At 37.0% G+C, this 18,184-nt stretch overlaps 2 protein-coding genes across 2 annotated transcripts; both read right to left on the reverse strand.

Annotated features, from left to right (window-relative positions):
• Nucleotides 1–6,085: 6,085 nt before the first annotated feature.
• Nucleotides 6,086–8,054, reverse strand: LOC147856750 (late embryogenesis abundant protein 32-like). Its single transcript, XM_087328069.1, has 3 exons — nt 7,632–8,054; nt 6,878–7,078; nt 6,086–6,745 (listed from the first exon to the last, which is right to left on the reverse strand). The coding sequence occupies exons 1-3, from the start codon at nt 8,019–8,021 to the stop codon at nt 6,524–6,526; spliced, it is 813 nt and encodes a 270-aa protein (XP_087184195.1). The 5' UTR covers nt 8,022–8,054; the 3' UTR covers nt 6,086–6,523.
• A 2,617-nt stretch (nt 8,055–10,671) lies between these two features.
• On the reverse strand, nt 10,672–16,188 carry LOC147856751 (protein NLP6-like). Its single transcript, XM_087328352.1, has 5 exons — nt 16,167–16,188; nt 14,517–15,830; nt 13,917–13,964; nt 12,674–13,580; nt 10,672–12,419 (listed from the first exon to the last, which is right to left on the reverse strand). Exons 2-5 carry the CDS (start codon nt 15,828–15,830, stop codon nt 11,230–11,232), a joined length of 3,459 nt encoding a protein of 1,152 aa, XP_087184478.1. The 5' UTR covers nt 16,167–16,188; the 3' UTR covers nt 10,672–11,229.
• Between the last annotated feature and the right edge of the window lie 1,996 nt (nt 16,189–18,184).

Genomic DNA, 18,184 nt, shown 5'->3' on the forward strand with positions numbered 1-18,184 from the left:
AAATGAGAAGGGATAAGAGAAATTGTGAACATAGCATAGGAAATTGGATATATAGCTGTAAAGACATCTTGAAGTGAGTGTTCATCAATCTTTTTGTTGGATAGTTGTGTGATCTGTCACAAACTGCAATTCGAAAGGAAGTTACAAAATCTCGATTTGAATTTTGGTGGTGTATTTGCAACTTCATAATGCCATTTATGTTACCCATTGCCCTTGTATACTACTAATTCTTAAATACTAGAGTTAGAGATAATTGACTAGTTGAATATAATTGAGGTTTGTTGTGATCCTTGAATCAAAACATGGATGTGAAATTGTATGATGGTCAATGATAATAAACTTTCTAAAATGGGTTATGTCCTTCAATGGGTTGGTCGCATTCTCCTAAGGGTTTGACTTGTATAGGTGGTCTACTGCTCATGGAAGTTTATTATATGGATTGGTAATTAGTGTAGTTTGTTTGCGTGGAGATTCACAATCATTTCTTGCTTCTGAACTCGTCCATAAGCCTAACCATTTATTTTGATGATTGTTAGTTGTTGACCTCATTGTGGAAGAGGGAACCACTTCTTGTTTTACTTGAGATAGCATGTTGGTGTTTTAATTCATGTCTCATTTATCTTTTTGTACGTTTAGAAATCCTAATCAAAATGAAAATCTCAAGAGGATTTGCGTATACACATTCATTGTTGAACATTATATTCTAGCGCATTTGTTCTTAGTCAAGTATGATATTTTTTGGTATCTCCGATATGTGGGCCATCAAATCATGCATTATTCTATTAACCTATAATGATTTTTGTCTTTTCCTCGAAGAAGTCATTTTGATTAAAGTCAACATTCTTTACACAATGTGTCACTAGTTTAGATAAACATGAAGATACATTGTCTGTTTCTTTCATGGTTAGCAAGTACAAGCCCTTCCAAAATGTAGAATCAATGCAAATTTCCAATTGACATAAGAGTTGCACAAAATCATCCTATCGATCATGATGTGGTTTGTACACATGTTATGACTCACAAATGGAAATGAAGATAGATAAATATCTGAATTGTGCTTATACTTCACACAACAAATATGTGCATGTGTTTGGAATATTTTTTTTCCAAAAAAAGATACTACATCAGTATTAAGAAACTGCCCTAAGGTTATACATACAATATGTACCAAAGAGTCTCTTTTTTCCCTAAATTCTAACCGTTGGCTTAAATAAATACTTCGATGTAGAGTAGAACTACTCCACCTTATCAGAAATTCTTCTATAAAATATGCCTATATCCCATGAAACTCCATCACTTGAGCTCCGCTTGTTGCGTATTATCTTGTATACTATCCAAAGAACCTTTGAGATTATGCACAATCTCCATCCATATCCCAGAAATTATTTGGGCAGGTCGTTCGGTGACATTTTGAAATACCTTCAAACTTGAGCCTTCCAAATATACCAATTTGTAATACTTCTTACCAATCGCCATATTTGAGGATTATTAATCTCTATTTGTGGATTCGAAGGTACCAATGGTTTTTACATCAAACCATGTTTCATAGCAATATCACCTACAACCTCCTCTTGTTAATATACCATTGGTTTATCTTGTACCACACCGCCCATATCACCGCTCCCCATGTATACATTGTTCAAGGATATACTGGTATTATCAGTGTTATGATTCGTTTCCATATTTCCATCGCAAAACTACAACTTCGCAAACAATTCTTAGTAGTCTCTACTAGATCCGTATGTTTCAAGAACTTCAAGTGAAACAATAAGGTGAACACAAGAACATAAATAATCATCATTCTACCTTCTTGTTTATACACTTGTGTACACATGTTTTGCTATCTTGATATCTTTCCCAATAATGGATGTTTCACTTTGGGATGTCAATATGTCTCCTCCAGATATAGGTGACATCATAAGTATAAACACCTTAGGAAACATGCCATGCATGCCTCTACTCATGCATCCTTCCAATCGTTTATGAAAGAACAAAGCTTCTTAGACAACTCCCTTGTTAAAAAAAAGCAAAAAACAAGTATATTTTTAAATTGTTGCATAGCTGGTCACTCTCAACGAACATATCTCCTAGACCATGTTGTTTTTACATCACATTTGACACTCTAAAATCATGCGTTAATGCCTAATGGCTACAAACAATCATACCAAACTGCGCATCAACAATAAATTTCCATAAATATTTCAGTGTCAATTTATTAGTAGTTTAGGTATCCAAAAAATTTGTTGCGATTTTCAAGCATTGGTATCATCTCATGTTTCATCACAAAACTAAAGAATAATGTGTGTCATAATTAATTTAGAATTCCTATACATTAATAGGGTGTGTTCATTATGTGGTTGTGTGGATACACAAATTGTTCTTTGTCCATATGCATCCCACATAATAAATAATCTCTGAAAATTTTACTTTTGGGTTTTTTATGTGCCTCGAGCATATTTGTAGAAGCAATGATGAAAAACAACACTTTGTTGGTAAATGCTCCATTGAAGAAAATTGCAAACAAACGACAAACTTTTTGCATTACTATCTTTTCGACTAACTCTCATGGTTGGGATTACAATCATTGGGAACCTTCAATACGTACAATTAATTGGATCTCATTCACAACATTATTTCATGCATGTTATGATTTTGATGTAACTTTAGGGAAAACCCCCAAAAAATAGTTTTAACAAAGTAAACGGTTCTATCTGAACTGATGCCCAAGTAGCAGTTGTGTTAATGTGGAGGTGTATTTATTATAATGCAACGTGGTAGCGTGGATCATGGGGTGTTGCCTTTTTCCTTCTTCGAGATGACTGAGTTACTAACCACTTTCATGGGTTCACAATCTTTCACGATTACTTCATTGGTTATTGTATTTTACAAATTTCATTGTTGACCACTATCTACGTGTATTTCTTCCCATGGAGTTAAAGTCTCCAATATCGGTTTGTAGTCGCATTGCAACAGATAAAATTATAACACAAGCATGTGCATAGACTAAATGCATCTTTTTCGACACATAATTATGGATAGAAAAAGTTTCCTCATTTTTAAAGGCATCAATATCTCTAAGAAATGAATTGTTCCACAACTCCCAAGCAAAGTCTGCTTATAAACATGATATTGAATAGTCACATCATACCTATTGTTTCTAGGTAGATTAGGTAAAGTAAATGAATACTCTAATAGAAAGAAGAGCCATTAATGATTAAAGGTGCAAGATTGGTAATTGAGATTTGGGACAACATAAAATGTAGATTTCTTGTCTTGGCAAATGGAAACAATGAAAAAATGCTAATCAAATTGTGCATAGCATTGGCAAGTTAAAGACAAGATGCTCTCCCCACACAACGAGCAATTCATTGGATTTTATGGCATTCATGTGTCTAATTCAAACATCATGCATAAATGTGCACTTGAAAGGGACATGGCCCATCAATTGTGAAGAGAAAAGGGTTTCAGATATCTAAGTGTCACTTTGACATGTTAAGCATCGAAAAAGCAAAATTGCCTCAGAGCTCAAACAAAAGTGTCTTTTGTGTTAGCAATTAAATAAAAATGCAAGACATAATAAAAAGGACGATTCTACGATTATTACGCCAAAGGTTCACGATTATTTTTGGTTGTTTGATCTTCCAGTACACAAGATTCAACCTCTCTCTTTCTCATCGTTTCTTCTTAGATGCTTGGCCCCTAGTAGGCATCTATCTAGTTCACAACTTTGGTGTGAGATTCTAATAAATAACCTATTAATGACAATGATTATATGGATCCTTTGAATGTTTTAGAAAAAGTCGAGATTTCAACACAATTCTCATACTTTGACTTTGAATCTATGGTAAGACCAATGCTTAAATTTCAAAAAAATGGAAGTGTTGATGACATGCATGGTGTAGGGTACTAAAGTAGAAGCATATATACTTCTTGTCTCTGGTTTGAATTTCATAAAAATGGAAGTGTTGATGACATGCATGGTGTGGGGTACTAAAGTAGAAGCATATATACTTCTTGTCTCTGGTTTGAATTTCATAAAAATGAAAGTACTGATGATATGCATGGTGGAGTACTAAAGTAGAAAAAATCGGCATCTGTTTAGTTATGCTTGAGCCTTTATCGGCTTAACGGTTTCTGGTTTAAATGGTTCAAAGGATAATCTCTCAAGGAAAAATGATCTAGATATGACCAAAAAGTAAAATACCTTTGAAGCAACTCTTCACTGAAAACACCCACACAAATTCACCCAAAGAGACTTCAGCACCATAAAAACTCTTACAAAGGCTTCTTACACCAGTTTTAACAGATTTTTACTACCATATATTATAAAGGCATGCTTGCCATCTTGAGATGGTAGATTCTGCTTTTTAGGTGCATGCCAATCACTATCTCATCATAACATTTTCCCCATTCTATGCAGTGTATTTACCTTAGTAAATTTTTTGAGCTATTTTGAGCTCTTATGGTCTTCTTCTTTTTTCCATATACATAATGATATGCTGAATGTAAACAATGAAATCACACAATAGCTTCTATGCTCTATGAATAAATTGATGTACATAAAGACAGGAGGCTGTTGCAAGTACACTATTGTGCTGAAATAAAGCAAGGACTTGGGGTTTTATCAGGTCTTTAACAAATACTCTACTCTTCAGATTATTTGGGTTGCTTGCCACAATTCACTCCAGAATGAACAATGAACAAAGTTCAATGGAAAAAATGAAATAAAGAGGAGATGGATCTTCCTCTTGCTGATTTGATTTTGGATGCTCTATAGTGGACTTTTTCTTTATATAATATTAGAATTCCATGTAAAGATTTTGCTTCATCAGTCTGATATATACGGCTTCGGTCTACATCTCAAACAAGTCTCATTATTTTATAAGATTTTAAATTTCAGAAAAGTGGCTGTACTTGCTTAGATTCATTGGCACTTCTACACACTCATTTTGCACTCGATGGCAGAGTTCGCAGCGCAAAGATCATTTGGATGGGCAAGGAGAGAAATGCAGTCAACATTATGGACTTATATTATTGAATACAATTCAGAAAAAGAAAGATCACTGGCAAATATAGGACTGTATGGCAATGTTCAAATCAAGAACTAATAAAAAGGAAAAGTAATATATTTATCCAAATACAATTCCATACCATTCAAGCAACCTAAGTTTTCCTGTAATGAGCGTAAAGAATTAAAAAGGTTTTTGGGGATTAGCTCTCACCATCCCACCCAAACTTTGCCCACGAATTCTTTTTAAGGTGTCTTTGGAAATCAAGTTTTCGTACAATGGACTCATTCACCATCATCAACATGATGAGATAAGAACTGCTGGGGAAAGTAACGTATGAAATGATTAATTGAATACATCTTAACACATTCAAACAACCTTAGTTTCAAGTCTTTCACAACAGATTTTGATCTCAATCTTTCAAAGGAAATGATTCATTCTTGCCATAAAAAACAAACCTAAATTTCAACGTCTTCACACAATGGAGTTACGATCTCAAATTCTTTCAAGAAAACGAATCGTATGGCTATACCACACTTACGTCTCCCAAGCAATGGGTCTTCGATCATGTAATATTTGTCTTCGATCATGTCATATTTGCCCTCACAAATTAAAATTTCCTAAAGAGATAGCACACACAGGTACTCATGCACATAAGCCTTCTTTAAATTAGCTGTTGGATGACGTATTGTTTCATTTATACTTCCAGTCTAACATAAAACACCAATTTTCCTCTTCAAATTAGCTGTTAGGACGATGTATTTTCATTTATATTTCCCGGCACCATAAGAGCACCAATTTCGCCATAAGCAGCGTTGATGAGAACAATCTCAAGAAACAAACAAACTCACTTGAGATTATCCCATACCATTGACTCATACCATGACAAAAACCATGAAAAAAACACCAATCAAAACTCTAGGACATCAAATTGAGAAAGACTAGATCGAGATAAAGATAAAAAACCATGAAAACAATACAAAAAGATTACATGCTTCTTGATATGATGAATCAAGCCCAAATCTTATCTTCCAGCATATGACAAACAATACAAAAAGGTTACATACTTCTTGATATGATGAATCAAGCCCAAATCTTCCTTTTATATACTTTCTTAAACAACACTATATACAAAATAATACTTGCTATAAAAAGCGTGAAAACAAGACAAAAAGGTTACATGCTTCTTGATATGTGATGAATCAAGCCCAAACCTTCCTTTTATGTATATATGTTTCCACCTAAAAGGATCCCTAGGAGGCAAAATCTTCCTCTATATATATGCTCCAAGAAATATAAAGGATCTTCATATATACCTGTTTTCTCTTTGCCAAATCTTCAATTGAAAAGACCATCCCTCATATATATATATATATATACCTGTCTATTGTTTGATGAAGATATGTGACATCCTCCTACACACATTGTATAAAAATCTCCGATGCGAAGAGAGCAAAGAAATCCTCAGCTATGTACATAGGTCAAAAAACATTTGACAAGCTTGCCCAAACGATCTACAAAGTTGGACCCGGATTTTTCACATTAAGTTGTTGGATTCCCGCGGCTGTTCCCGTGACACCAATGTCCTCGTTGAAATCGGCTGCAGCTCGAACGGCCGCTGCAACCCCTCCTGATCTTACGTCCCCGGACGGACGGTTCCTCATCTCCACAGCCTCTATCCTCTCTGCATCTTCCTTAGTCACCACTTTATCCATTGGCAACTTCATGCTGGCATCCTGGAAAAGAAACACTTTGGGTGGGAAATGTGTGTATGCTTTAAGAAGCTTCTGCCATGAGAAGCTAAGAAGCTACTACTTACAGCTCAGGTTTGAAATAAAATTTTCCGATTTATTATTAAGGTAACCCACCGTGAGAACATCCCCTAAGGTAGTCTTGGCTTGATTCTCGACCCGAGCATTCACATCAGCTGCCGATTGAGCGGCTGAAGCCAAACCTCCACCTCCTGATATTGGGACACCCGTGGCTCGCATCTCGGCACTCTGGATGGCTCTTGCATCACTCGGCTCGATGGGCACATCCCCTGCACCGATTGCAGCTGTTTCTAATGCCTATTTAGAACCCAAATGCCAATATATCATCTTTACAGTTATATCCCCAAGAATCAGTCCAAAATGCACAACAAAGAGAAAGAAAAACATCCCCAGTATATATCTTCAAAATAAAATGAACACCCGATGCAATATCATTATCAAATGTACTGTACCTTCCCAAGAATCAATATCAATTTCCAAGTGGAAAGAAAAACGAATGAGCCCAAACAATCAAATGTAAAAAATTATCCCCAAACAATAAAATGTATTGTACCTTCCAAGAATCAATATCAATTTCCAAATGGAAAGTAATGAACCTAATGTACCGTCCAAGATTAATTATCAATGTCCAAGTGGAAAGAAAATGGATCCCAAACAATCAAATGTATTGTGCCTTCCAAGAATCAATATCAATAATTTCCTTGTGGAGAGAAAAATGCACCCCAAACCAGAATCATCATCGGCAATCTTGAAACCAACAATTAAAATGCAATGCGATTCGTCAAACCAAAAATAAAAAGGAAAAAACACATGAAACAAAATTGTTTACAAACTCAAAAAAAAAACTAACCTCTCCAATGGTTACAGCCTCTTGTGCCAATGCGAGTGATGCCGCGACAGGAGTCTTCTCAACCGACACGGCAACAGATTGCCCACCTACATACTCAGAATGCACGACATCACCGCCCATATGAACTGTCTCAACCACAGCAACTCCTGCTTCGGCAAGCCTTGGTGTCATGGAGTCTCTGTCTATTAGGCCCTCCTTGACATTGCGGGCACATGCCGATTGCATCGTGGCGGCAGGCCCTCCTTTCGGCACTTGTCCGAGACCCACCGACTCCACACTCTGCATAAGAGATGCATCTTTGGGTGCTACAGCTTGTGATGCAAGCTCACCTTGAACAGTTGGGAAGACATCACCATAAGTGATGGGTCTCTGCGGCTGTTCCTGGCTCATACTTATTTGGGGCTATCCTGTTCTTCTTCTCTGATCTCTCTCTGTCTCTCTCTTTCTGTTTCCTGATTTTGGATGGACCTCCAAGGGGTGTGTGTGTTATATATGGAAGCTCAGCTATGGTGATGGGGTTAGACAGGATAACAACGAATGAATTGTCTTCCATGCAGAGCCCCATGGCCATCATCTCTCTACATCTGTCTCAGTTTCCTTTTTGTATACTCTGGATCTTTGTGGGCGCTTCACATATGAAAGTCTCTCAAGCTTCCATAGCCCAATTCACCTTAAAATCACCACGTGTTAAACCTGACAAAAGAAGAAGAAGAAGAAGAAGAAGAAGAAGAAGAAGCTTCATTCCCGGGTCCCGGATTGTCCGCCCATCTGCCTGCCTTCTGGAGCCAGAAGATTCGAAGACCCCCTCGAGAGCATCTCGAAAGAAAAAGGCCTGAAGATTCGGAGTGTGAAGTGCGAATTGAGCCAGCTCAAATTTGTCTTCCCTTTTCATGACCAATCGATTTCGTGGTCTTTGTCCGATTGTGTCAGGGGCTAGGCCGGACGGGGTAAAACTTATCCTCGGAGATCACTGTTGTTCGCGTGCGCTGTGTGGCTTCGCGATAAGGTTCCCTAATTTACCCTGCTCAATGTACTCATCCAAAACCCGAAATCTAATAAGAGAGGATTCGGGATATTGTAACGTGTTTCATCTTCACTAGATCCGTAGTCCCTATTACCTTTTTAAGGATTTGGGGTTTGCAGCATGGCTAGAGCAATTCGGAGAACCTTGGTGGTTGAGTGTATAAACAACAAACACAATCTAAGGATCAATCAAACTCCTTGGAAATTTGTCGCTAGCCCACCATGAACCACAATACATATCCCGAGCCCACATTCTGTTGTTTGGTGGTTGGGTAAGAAACCTCGAGCGATGGACAAAGCCAAAGCCAAAGTTTGAGATAAAGGAACCCCTCTCATTCCGGTTGAACATTTTTATCCCATCACTACGTACACACGAAACCATTTTTCACTATCAAAGGTGCCCTATGCATTGATTACTAAAACATCGATAATTTATTTTAATTTGCGTAAATCTAAACATAAATAATGTAAAATTCTAGCTAAACTTCTAGATATTTGACATATTATTTCATGCAAAAAAAGGAAGCTGAGTTGAGCAAGGGAGAAAACTTTGTCGAACAATATTAGCTGAGGCACATACATAATCAAGTATAGTAGTAAACATCTATTTAGACCAAGTTTGCATTTATTGAACCAAGAGATGATAAGGAGATATGCTTAATAAGGCACCATGATATATTACGGCTTATGGAAGTAATATTGTGTATTTTACATGCAAGTAATATGAACAACAAATGCTCCAAAATATCATTGTCATGATCATATTATGCAAGCATATGCATATTTCTTTGTATAAGCTTAGATTTTATCAAGATTTATAGCATGAGCCACACTAAAAATTAATGAAAAAGGTATGCAAAACTGGAAGTTTTTTTGGTTGGAATAATGGTTTTTCGTGACGTGTGTTGTCCCACTTGGCTTCAAACTATGATGTGGTTTCCATGCTATAAGCGCATATATCATGGCTTACCACTTGGCATCAAAGTATGATGTGGTTTCCATGCTACAAGTGCATATTGCACTAGTTTTTTGTCATGGCATACTAAAAAGGCAAATGTTGAGGAAAGAAACTTAAAGAGCAAGGTGCTTGTTTAAGGTTATTCAATTAGACAACATATTATTGGATATTGGATTAAGTTGGGATGATTTTTAATTTCCAAAAGAAGGTTTGGATATGGAAACATCATTTGTACACTTTTCTTTCTATCATAAAATATTTCCACCCTCTGTATGCCCAACATGCGTGGGCAACTAAACTAGAATACATTCATAAACTTGAATGAGAGTCCATGTGAGAATGAGCAATTCCATGTGTAGAATACATTCTCGTAATACACGTACATAAATCAAACTAGATGTCTAAATATTGTGAAATGCACATAAAAAGACTCCAAGCCAGCTTGCTTAGCTTCTTACTTCTTGCATCAATTTATAGTTGATACAAAGGTACCCATTTGGGTTGGCTTAGTTTAGCTACATGCATCCTAAACATGGTGTGCTAAAGAAACCCTATATCTAAGTGGTACACCCTCCTAACTAAAAAATGGGCAAAGCTGTGCTAAAAAGGGGCACAAAGGAACACATGCACACCACAACATAAAGGCATGCATTTGCACCAAAGGGACATTACAACATGTAGAGAAAGCACATATGCGAGTGTAGATGCTTAAGCCAAACGGATTAAACATGCTTGAAACCGTGTTATAAAATAACGAGATATAGTTTCTTCATTAAAGTGTTTATGAACTTGAGCAACAATAGTGGGTGCATAATCAAGTGGTTGGCAAACATTTTCATGCACCATTGATCATAATTACTTTGATTAATTTATTGTTTTGTCTGCAATTGTACATGCTTGAAACCGTGCTATAAAATAACAATATATAGTTTCTTCATTAAAGTGTTTATGAACTTGAACAACAATAGTGGGTGCATAATCAAGTGGCTAGCAAATATTTTCTTGCACCATTGATCATAATTACTTTGATTAATTTATTGTTTTGTCTACAACTGTGGATACTATGCCAATTTCCATGTCATATTTGTGGTTTCAAATACAATTACCAAAATATGATTTAATAATTCCTAGTTTTCAAAATCTTTCATGATAAAGGTTTAGATGCACCCTTTTATGATGAAGTTTTTGACCTCGATTCATTAACAAGTAGAGTGGGTCTACCTACCAAGGAAAGATATTGCATTCTGATGTGTTCAAACCAAAAAAGATTTGTACCATCTGTTTTCAGGAAATCAAAGGGAAGTTATCAATATCGTCTTGTTGGAAGGAATATACCAAGTTTTTAAGGCGATACAGAGGCCTAATATAATTGTCAGCCTTTGTGTACGTAATATCATAGGATATGCCAAGTGCACAGGTAGACATCATATATACATAATGGGGTGTGTGTGTGTGTACAAGAATGAATAAAAAATGTGTTTTCCTTCAAGGAAGAGGTAGACTAGGGGTTTTTTGGTTGTGGTTTTTATACCCCAAACATATGCATGATACAACTCTGCATGGCTTAGAATTGAGGAAGGAGAAGCTCTTTTTTTTTTAATGATAAGTTTTTTTCTTTTACAAATCACTTGTGCTCTCCCCTGAACTTCTTGCACCACGACCAACCGCATCGCGGACTGTCAGTTTCACGTGATTAGCACCTGAACTTCGAACAGTATTGAAGCACTCCGACACATCCGCATCACAAGTGAGCATCACCCACTCCTCATCATCATCCAAGTACTTCAAATCGAAGCCATTGACCTTCAACTTGAACCGTTTCCGGACTTCATCCATCATTTCTTGATAGGTAGCGCCTTCTCCCAACTTGAACCGCACCATATCACCCTGATATTTCGCTTTGATTGTTATCAGGGGCAGTTCCTCCAAAGGCTGCTTCGACTTACCAATGACATTGAGGGATGATGGTGACCCTGAATTACTACCTTGCAAATATGAGCAATGTGATCCTTCCCCTTCATGTATGTCAGCCTCAATCATCGCCTCAATTCCATCAAATGACACTTCATCCGTCCTTTCATATGGAAGTATGTTGTCGACTTGCAAGCTTTGTAATGCCATTAATGCATGGATTCCCCCATGCACTCTCTTGTCTAAGTTATAATCCGTTCTCTTAGTAATTTGATTAACAATAGTGCCAGGTACTGCTGCTCCTTGGACACAATCATGATGTTGCAATTTTCCAGGGTTTTGGCTAAACATGGCATACCCTGGTACAATTGGTGCAGGTACCGAAGCATTAGATGGACTACCGTTTTTTTCCAGAGTCTCATTTGGTGATTGAAATAAAATGTTTTCCAGGAAGTCCTCATCTCGGCATAGATCAAACCTAGTCAGTTGGAAAGATGTGTTCACCACTAAGTTCTCATTGCTGGGTGGATCAAATCTATCTTGTAATTTATCGCTATCCTGATTGTGCATGATGCTGCCGACTGTCTCATTTAGTGTCATCTCATTGGTCATGACTTGAGGCGAGGGCTGAGGACTATCGTGATAGCTGGAATTTACATTCTTCTTTTTTGCCATAGTTGATGATGCACATGCATGTGCGTGTGAATCATCACCTAATTGAATTTGTGTACCAGCTAATGCAAGGTCACTTGCAAGTGAGCCGATATTAACCCCTTTCACTGAATTGATGGCTCCTTTCAGCTTCTCAAAAGAGCGATTCACTTTACTTATCTTGCGTGATGGCCACCTCGAGATGCCATGTTGCCGACATATCCTCTTCAATGTGGTCGGACATACTGCAAGAATGCCCAAAAACGTAGTAGTTCATTAAAATAGGAAATGAAAAAAATGCAGCCTTCAACTAATGTGTTAAGGATCTTGCCCTACAAAGACATAACTCGGAGTTTAATTGCTGCCCCTACCCCTCACTTGTCATGAATGGCAATCAAGCCACTGATAAGAGAGAAAAACAAAAAGGAAAGGAAACTGTTGTCTTCAAATGGTCAAAACCCAAGTTAAGGAATTGGGTTTGAAAATAAGGTTAGTTTACCTCCAATGCTTTTAGCTGCTTCCTTCAAACTGCCACTAAAATACGGTTGAAGAGCATCCAAACTAATAATTTTCTCCGTGCCTCGACGCTTCATCCTATGCCCACTCCCCTGCGATCTCAATAAGTCCAAGTCTTGTTCTTGGTTTCTCCCATTTATTTGATCTTTCTTAGCTTGCACGTCTGACACATCCATTCTAGTGTTAGCTAATGATTCTTGATTTCCTTCACCTTGAATAAGCGCAAGGTTTTCCAAAGTCTCTGTTGCTACTTTATCTTGCGTATTTACAGCCTCTAAAGAATCTGAGACACTTTGCGGTCTAGAAACCCCTCTTTCTATTTCTATTTCTTCTTCTGTGACTGTCCTCAAGCTCCTACACACACGTTGCATTGTTATAGAGAGCGTGTTCAGTAACAATTGTTGCTCTGAAAAATCTGAGCATCCTTGTGGCAAGAAGAATTCCAATACATAGTCATCATGACCCGTATGAACACTGCGTAGACGTATGGCAACGGCTGCCCCAAGTCTAAAAACTCGTGCATAATGAACTAATGGGTATTCAGATTTGCTATAGACCTTGATATCACACGAGAAGAAAGGATGATTTGATACAAATGCTTTACCCGGAACACCCTGCTCCTTCTCAAGACAGTGCTCATTGCATGCCTTCCTAAATCCACTTATTCCTGGATTGCTAAGAAAATACTGTCCTTCTCTGGTACATAAACCAATGTCACTTTCACTGAGGTTTGACGGATTGCCATAGTTGTCATTCATTTTTGTGTTGGCAAATGTATTCCGATGACAAGGAAACCAAGCCTGAGCCAATGGAAGCTTGTGAGTTTGACATGTTGCCGTCAAAACTTCTAAAATTTCCGCATACACTATCTGCACTGACTCTGATGGCATCTGATGAAAAGGGCAAAGATGAAGTATGTTATTATGGAATATGTACTCAGTTTATGCACGCGACTTTGCATTACATATGATAATATCTTTTTATAATTCTTGATGGCCAGTCAACTCCTAATAATTAAGTACCATGTAATATGAAATTACCTGATGTGCATATGCATGTGATAGATCTTTTATATTTGTTTCTAAATGGAGGATGAATTGCCTTTGTGGCACCCAGAATACCCAGCCAGAATGTGATAAGTGTTTATTTTCTTAGAAACTGTGAGTGTAGACATTCACGCTATCTAATAGACAAACAAATAATTTAAATTCAGCACACTGAATTACCTGTAATGGGAAATAATGTTGTCTTTCGACACTGCACAAGTTTACTTCCTGCAACCATGTTGTATAGCTTTGTTAATATCTAAAGTGTATGCTGATAAACTGGCACAAATCTATATCATACAATCATGATATACTAGAGCAAGCACAAGCTGTGCAGTATCTGAAGAATATGCATGCCCGTCCTACAATTATGATATATTCCGAAATGGGCAAAAATAAAATGCATAACATCTAAAAATTATGCCGATTGACAACCAGCAATCATATAATCATGATATACTACACAAGCTGTGCAATATCTGAAGAATATGCATGCCCATCCTACAATTATGATATATTCCGAAATGGGCAAAAATAAAATGCATAACATCTGAAAATTATGCTGATTAACAACCAGCAATCATATAATCATGATATAACAATAAGCAACAATTTAATGCATAGCATTTTCATAGTAGGCTGAGTAGAAACAACCCATGATACACTCATGATATTATAGTACACAATAAACAGGAATAAAATACAGAATATCTGGAAAATGAGCTCATTAGCAACAACTCATCATACATTTACGATACACTAAACAAAGTAAAAAGATACCTCGAGTGCTTCAGCTATGCCCTCAAGTTCTGTCTTGTACTCTATTTTCTCAAAGAGCATAACGAGCTCAATAACAGCTAAACACTTTCCTTTGCCCTTCTCCATGACAGGTACAGCAAGCGATCCTCGCACATTACATCGTGCCGCATCATAAACACGCAAATACTCATCCTTTGTATAAAATTGCACATTAGGCGTCCATTCTGGTGACTTCTTCTGAAAAACCCGCCCTGGCAACCCATGAAACCCTTCCTCCCCTTCACCCAAGAAAGTATACTTGGAGGAAATCTCCCTGTATGATGATAAACAATTGATTGGACTACAAAGAATATATGGCTGGCCATCAGTTGTAAGAAATGCATTCTTGCTTGAACTTTTTTGAGGTGACCACACTTGAGCCAGCACGTCACTTGTGGACAAAAAACCCAGAAATTTGGTAAGTGCAGCATTGATTCGATCAATGAAAGTGAGCTTAAATGGAGAGCAGGATAAAGTGCTCAAAGGAGTGTGCTGATCATCATGGTCACCGTCAGCATCATTTTGACCATCCGCTTTAACATATGGAATTGGTATGGTTAATTCACATGCATCTTCGATTGCAGATGTATTTGCAAAAGCTTTCAATTCCTCTCTCTTGTCCATAACTTTCTCACCATGAATATTCGGCTGTGTCTCCAGACTTGAACATTTACCACCAAATTTCGTGCTTCCAAGACATTCTTCCTTGCTCTCATGCATCTTTAATAGAAAGTCCATTTCTGTAATTTTCTCTTCTTCATGTGTCAGATTCAAACTATTGTCTCCAAATTTCAAGGATTTGGAGGATTCCTCGCTCTCTTGCATTTTTAACGCAAAGTCTATATCGGTAACTTTCTGCTTCCAAGTTGGATTCAAACAATTAGCTACAGGTTTTGAGCCTTTGGAAGAGCACACACTTGAAGAACCTGCACACGAGCTTGCCAAAGAAACAGCGTTGACCACGGCCGGATTTAAAGAATCACCTCCCATTAAAGGCATGGTATCATTTCTTAGATCCCCCAAGAAGCATGGTAATGATGTGTTCGAAGAGCATAATTTCGATGATCTTGAAGGAGAAACAGGATCAGGAGAAAAGCTCATATTATAGCAAGAAATACTGAGATCTATCGACCAATCGCCTGGAATGGCCACATTCTCAAGAGATTCAAGGTCCATTAGATCATCAAGGATGTGTTTATCATCATCATGAGTAACATTCAGCTCGTCTGTGTTTTTATTAGCTGAAGGTGAAGAGAACATCTCTTTCTCATATATTTGGGAAGACACTTCCTCCATCTTTAATCAGAGGGAAACTATATGCGAGAGAAGGATGTGATGTGGGGTAAAAAAAGACAAAAAAAATTACTCACTGGATCTTTTCTTTCTGTTGATCCAATTGGGTCTTGAACCCAATTGGGTCTTGAACATCTCTCCGACTATGCAATCATTTTCTGGTTATTTTTATCTTTTACTTATCAGAAAGGGATGTAGAAAGAAAGGCACCTGAAAAAGGCAGTGGATTTCTTACACAATGAACCTTTTCATTTGCCTTATTTCCATGGCTCGGAATCTCGAAAGCAAGACAGAAACCAGGATTAAAACAGCGAATCAGACAGAAATGGGAAGTCTTACCTCGAGGAGCTGAAGGTCTCCCGATTCAGGCAGGGGTTGAAGCTTACAAGTACATACAACAAAAGGCAGTGGGAGACAGACAGAGAGGAATATTAAGAGGGGAAGGGAGGGAATCTTTTGAAATGGGAAAGATTGCTGGAAGGAATCTCCGTGGATTCCTCCGAGCCACCCACGTCCGATTGTCCTAAATCCACACACACACACATATGTATATGCAACATATCTACAAAGAGAAACAAACCTCTATGTACTTCAAACAATAACTCATCATCACATATTAAAAACAGAGTAAGAGCAAAAACAGAGTAAGGGACTGCCATGAAATTTTGATATATGTATGTATTGTATGTATTGTATGTATGTATGTATGGATGTATGGATGCATGGATGTATGTATGTATTGTATGTATGTATGTATGTATCGTATGTATGTATGTATGTATGTGTGTGTGTGTGTGTGTGTGTGTATGTATTGTATGTGTGTGTGTGTGTGTATGTATGTATGTATGTATGTATGTATGTATGTATGTATGTATGTATGTATGTATGTATGTATGTATGTATGTATGTATGTATGTATGTATGTATGTATGTATGTATGTATTACGTGTCTATGTGTCTATGTATGTATACCCACATATGTATCTATGTATTTATGTGTGTATCTATGTATGTGTGTATGTGTATGTATCTATGTATGTATGTATGTATGATACACGCATACACCAATTAGTTTAGATCATTCATAATAAGATCTTGCCTCACATACATGTGCTTTCGGTAACCATGCACAGATTTCTTTTTCTTTTTCTAGCTTGCATCCATCTTTGCGATCCACACCCAATACTTTTGTCCACGTGTCCACAGGATGCAGCTCGTGAGTGTTATCACTTTTGTTCCTTAATACAAACTTACTATATGTTTGTGAGGCTATGAGATCGAAGTTGCTTGAAGAGCCATAAGTGAGTTTTATTCTCTCTTTCTCTTGGTGAAAACACATAACTATATTAATAAATGTGTGTGAAAAACACTATTGTCTCTATCTATCTCATAGGTCATATTTAACCTCCAAAGGCAATAATAGAATCTATCTATGTATCTCATAGGTCATATTTAACCTCCAAAGGCAATAATAGAATCTATCTATGTATCTCATAGGTCATATTTAACCTCCAAAGGCAATAATAGAATCTATCTATGTATCTCATAGGTCATATTTGACCTCCAAAGACAATGATAGAATCTATCAATCTAATATCTATCTCATCCACATGTAAGCATGTCCTAATTGGAGACAATTAAGTGCAAGCTTGATTTTGATTCTAATCCGTTACTTGTGTTCTTAGTTCGAAGCTTAACTTTTTAATTGGTTGTTACGGAATTTGGTCACGTGCCCAATGTGCATATGACTTTTCTTAATTATATACCTAAATGCTCACTTTTCAGGGGGTTAATAAGCCCATGCTTTTATCAAGCATTTACACAAATGAAGTTGATTTTGGTCACGTGCCCAATGTTGCATATGGCTTTTGTTAATTATATACCTAAATGCTCACTTTTTAGGGGGTTAATAAGCCCATACTTTTATCAAACATTTACACTATTGAAGTTGAAAATAAGCATGCATGCCTTTTGAGATTCTTATACATGTAAACATGCTTTAGACTTTTCTCCTTTATAACACGATCCTTAGCCAAACTAAGTACTTTTTCCAACAAATAATACATGAGCATTTAGCAACATGCATCATGCATCATGCATTTTTCTACAAGTAAATAATTGGACCAATGTCGATGGACAATGGGCCTAAGCCTTTCTTTTTTCATTTCAATCATTTTAAATCAATAATGATGATTTTTTTAGTAACACTTTTATTACTAGTGGGAAACGTCAAAGTAAGGTGAAAACCCACAAATAATAAAGAGAAGTATACAAGTGTCAATTAGACACTAAAGAGCTTAGAAGCACTCAACGTAAAGAGTAAATTTGCGGTGTGATGTCTCTAAGTTGCAGACAAT

Source organism: Azolla caroliniana, unplaced genomic scaffold (assembly GCF_043228905.1).
Source record: "Azolla caroliniana isolate FFs.n. ecotype wild unplaced genomic scaffold, voAzoCaro1.0.p SCAF_12, whole genome shotgun sequence".
NCBI classification, from domain to species: domain Eukaryota; kingdom Viridiplantae; phylum Streptophyta; class Polypodiopsida; order Salviniales; family Salviniaceae; genus Azolla; species Azolla caroliniana.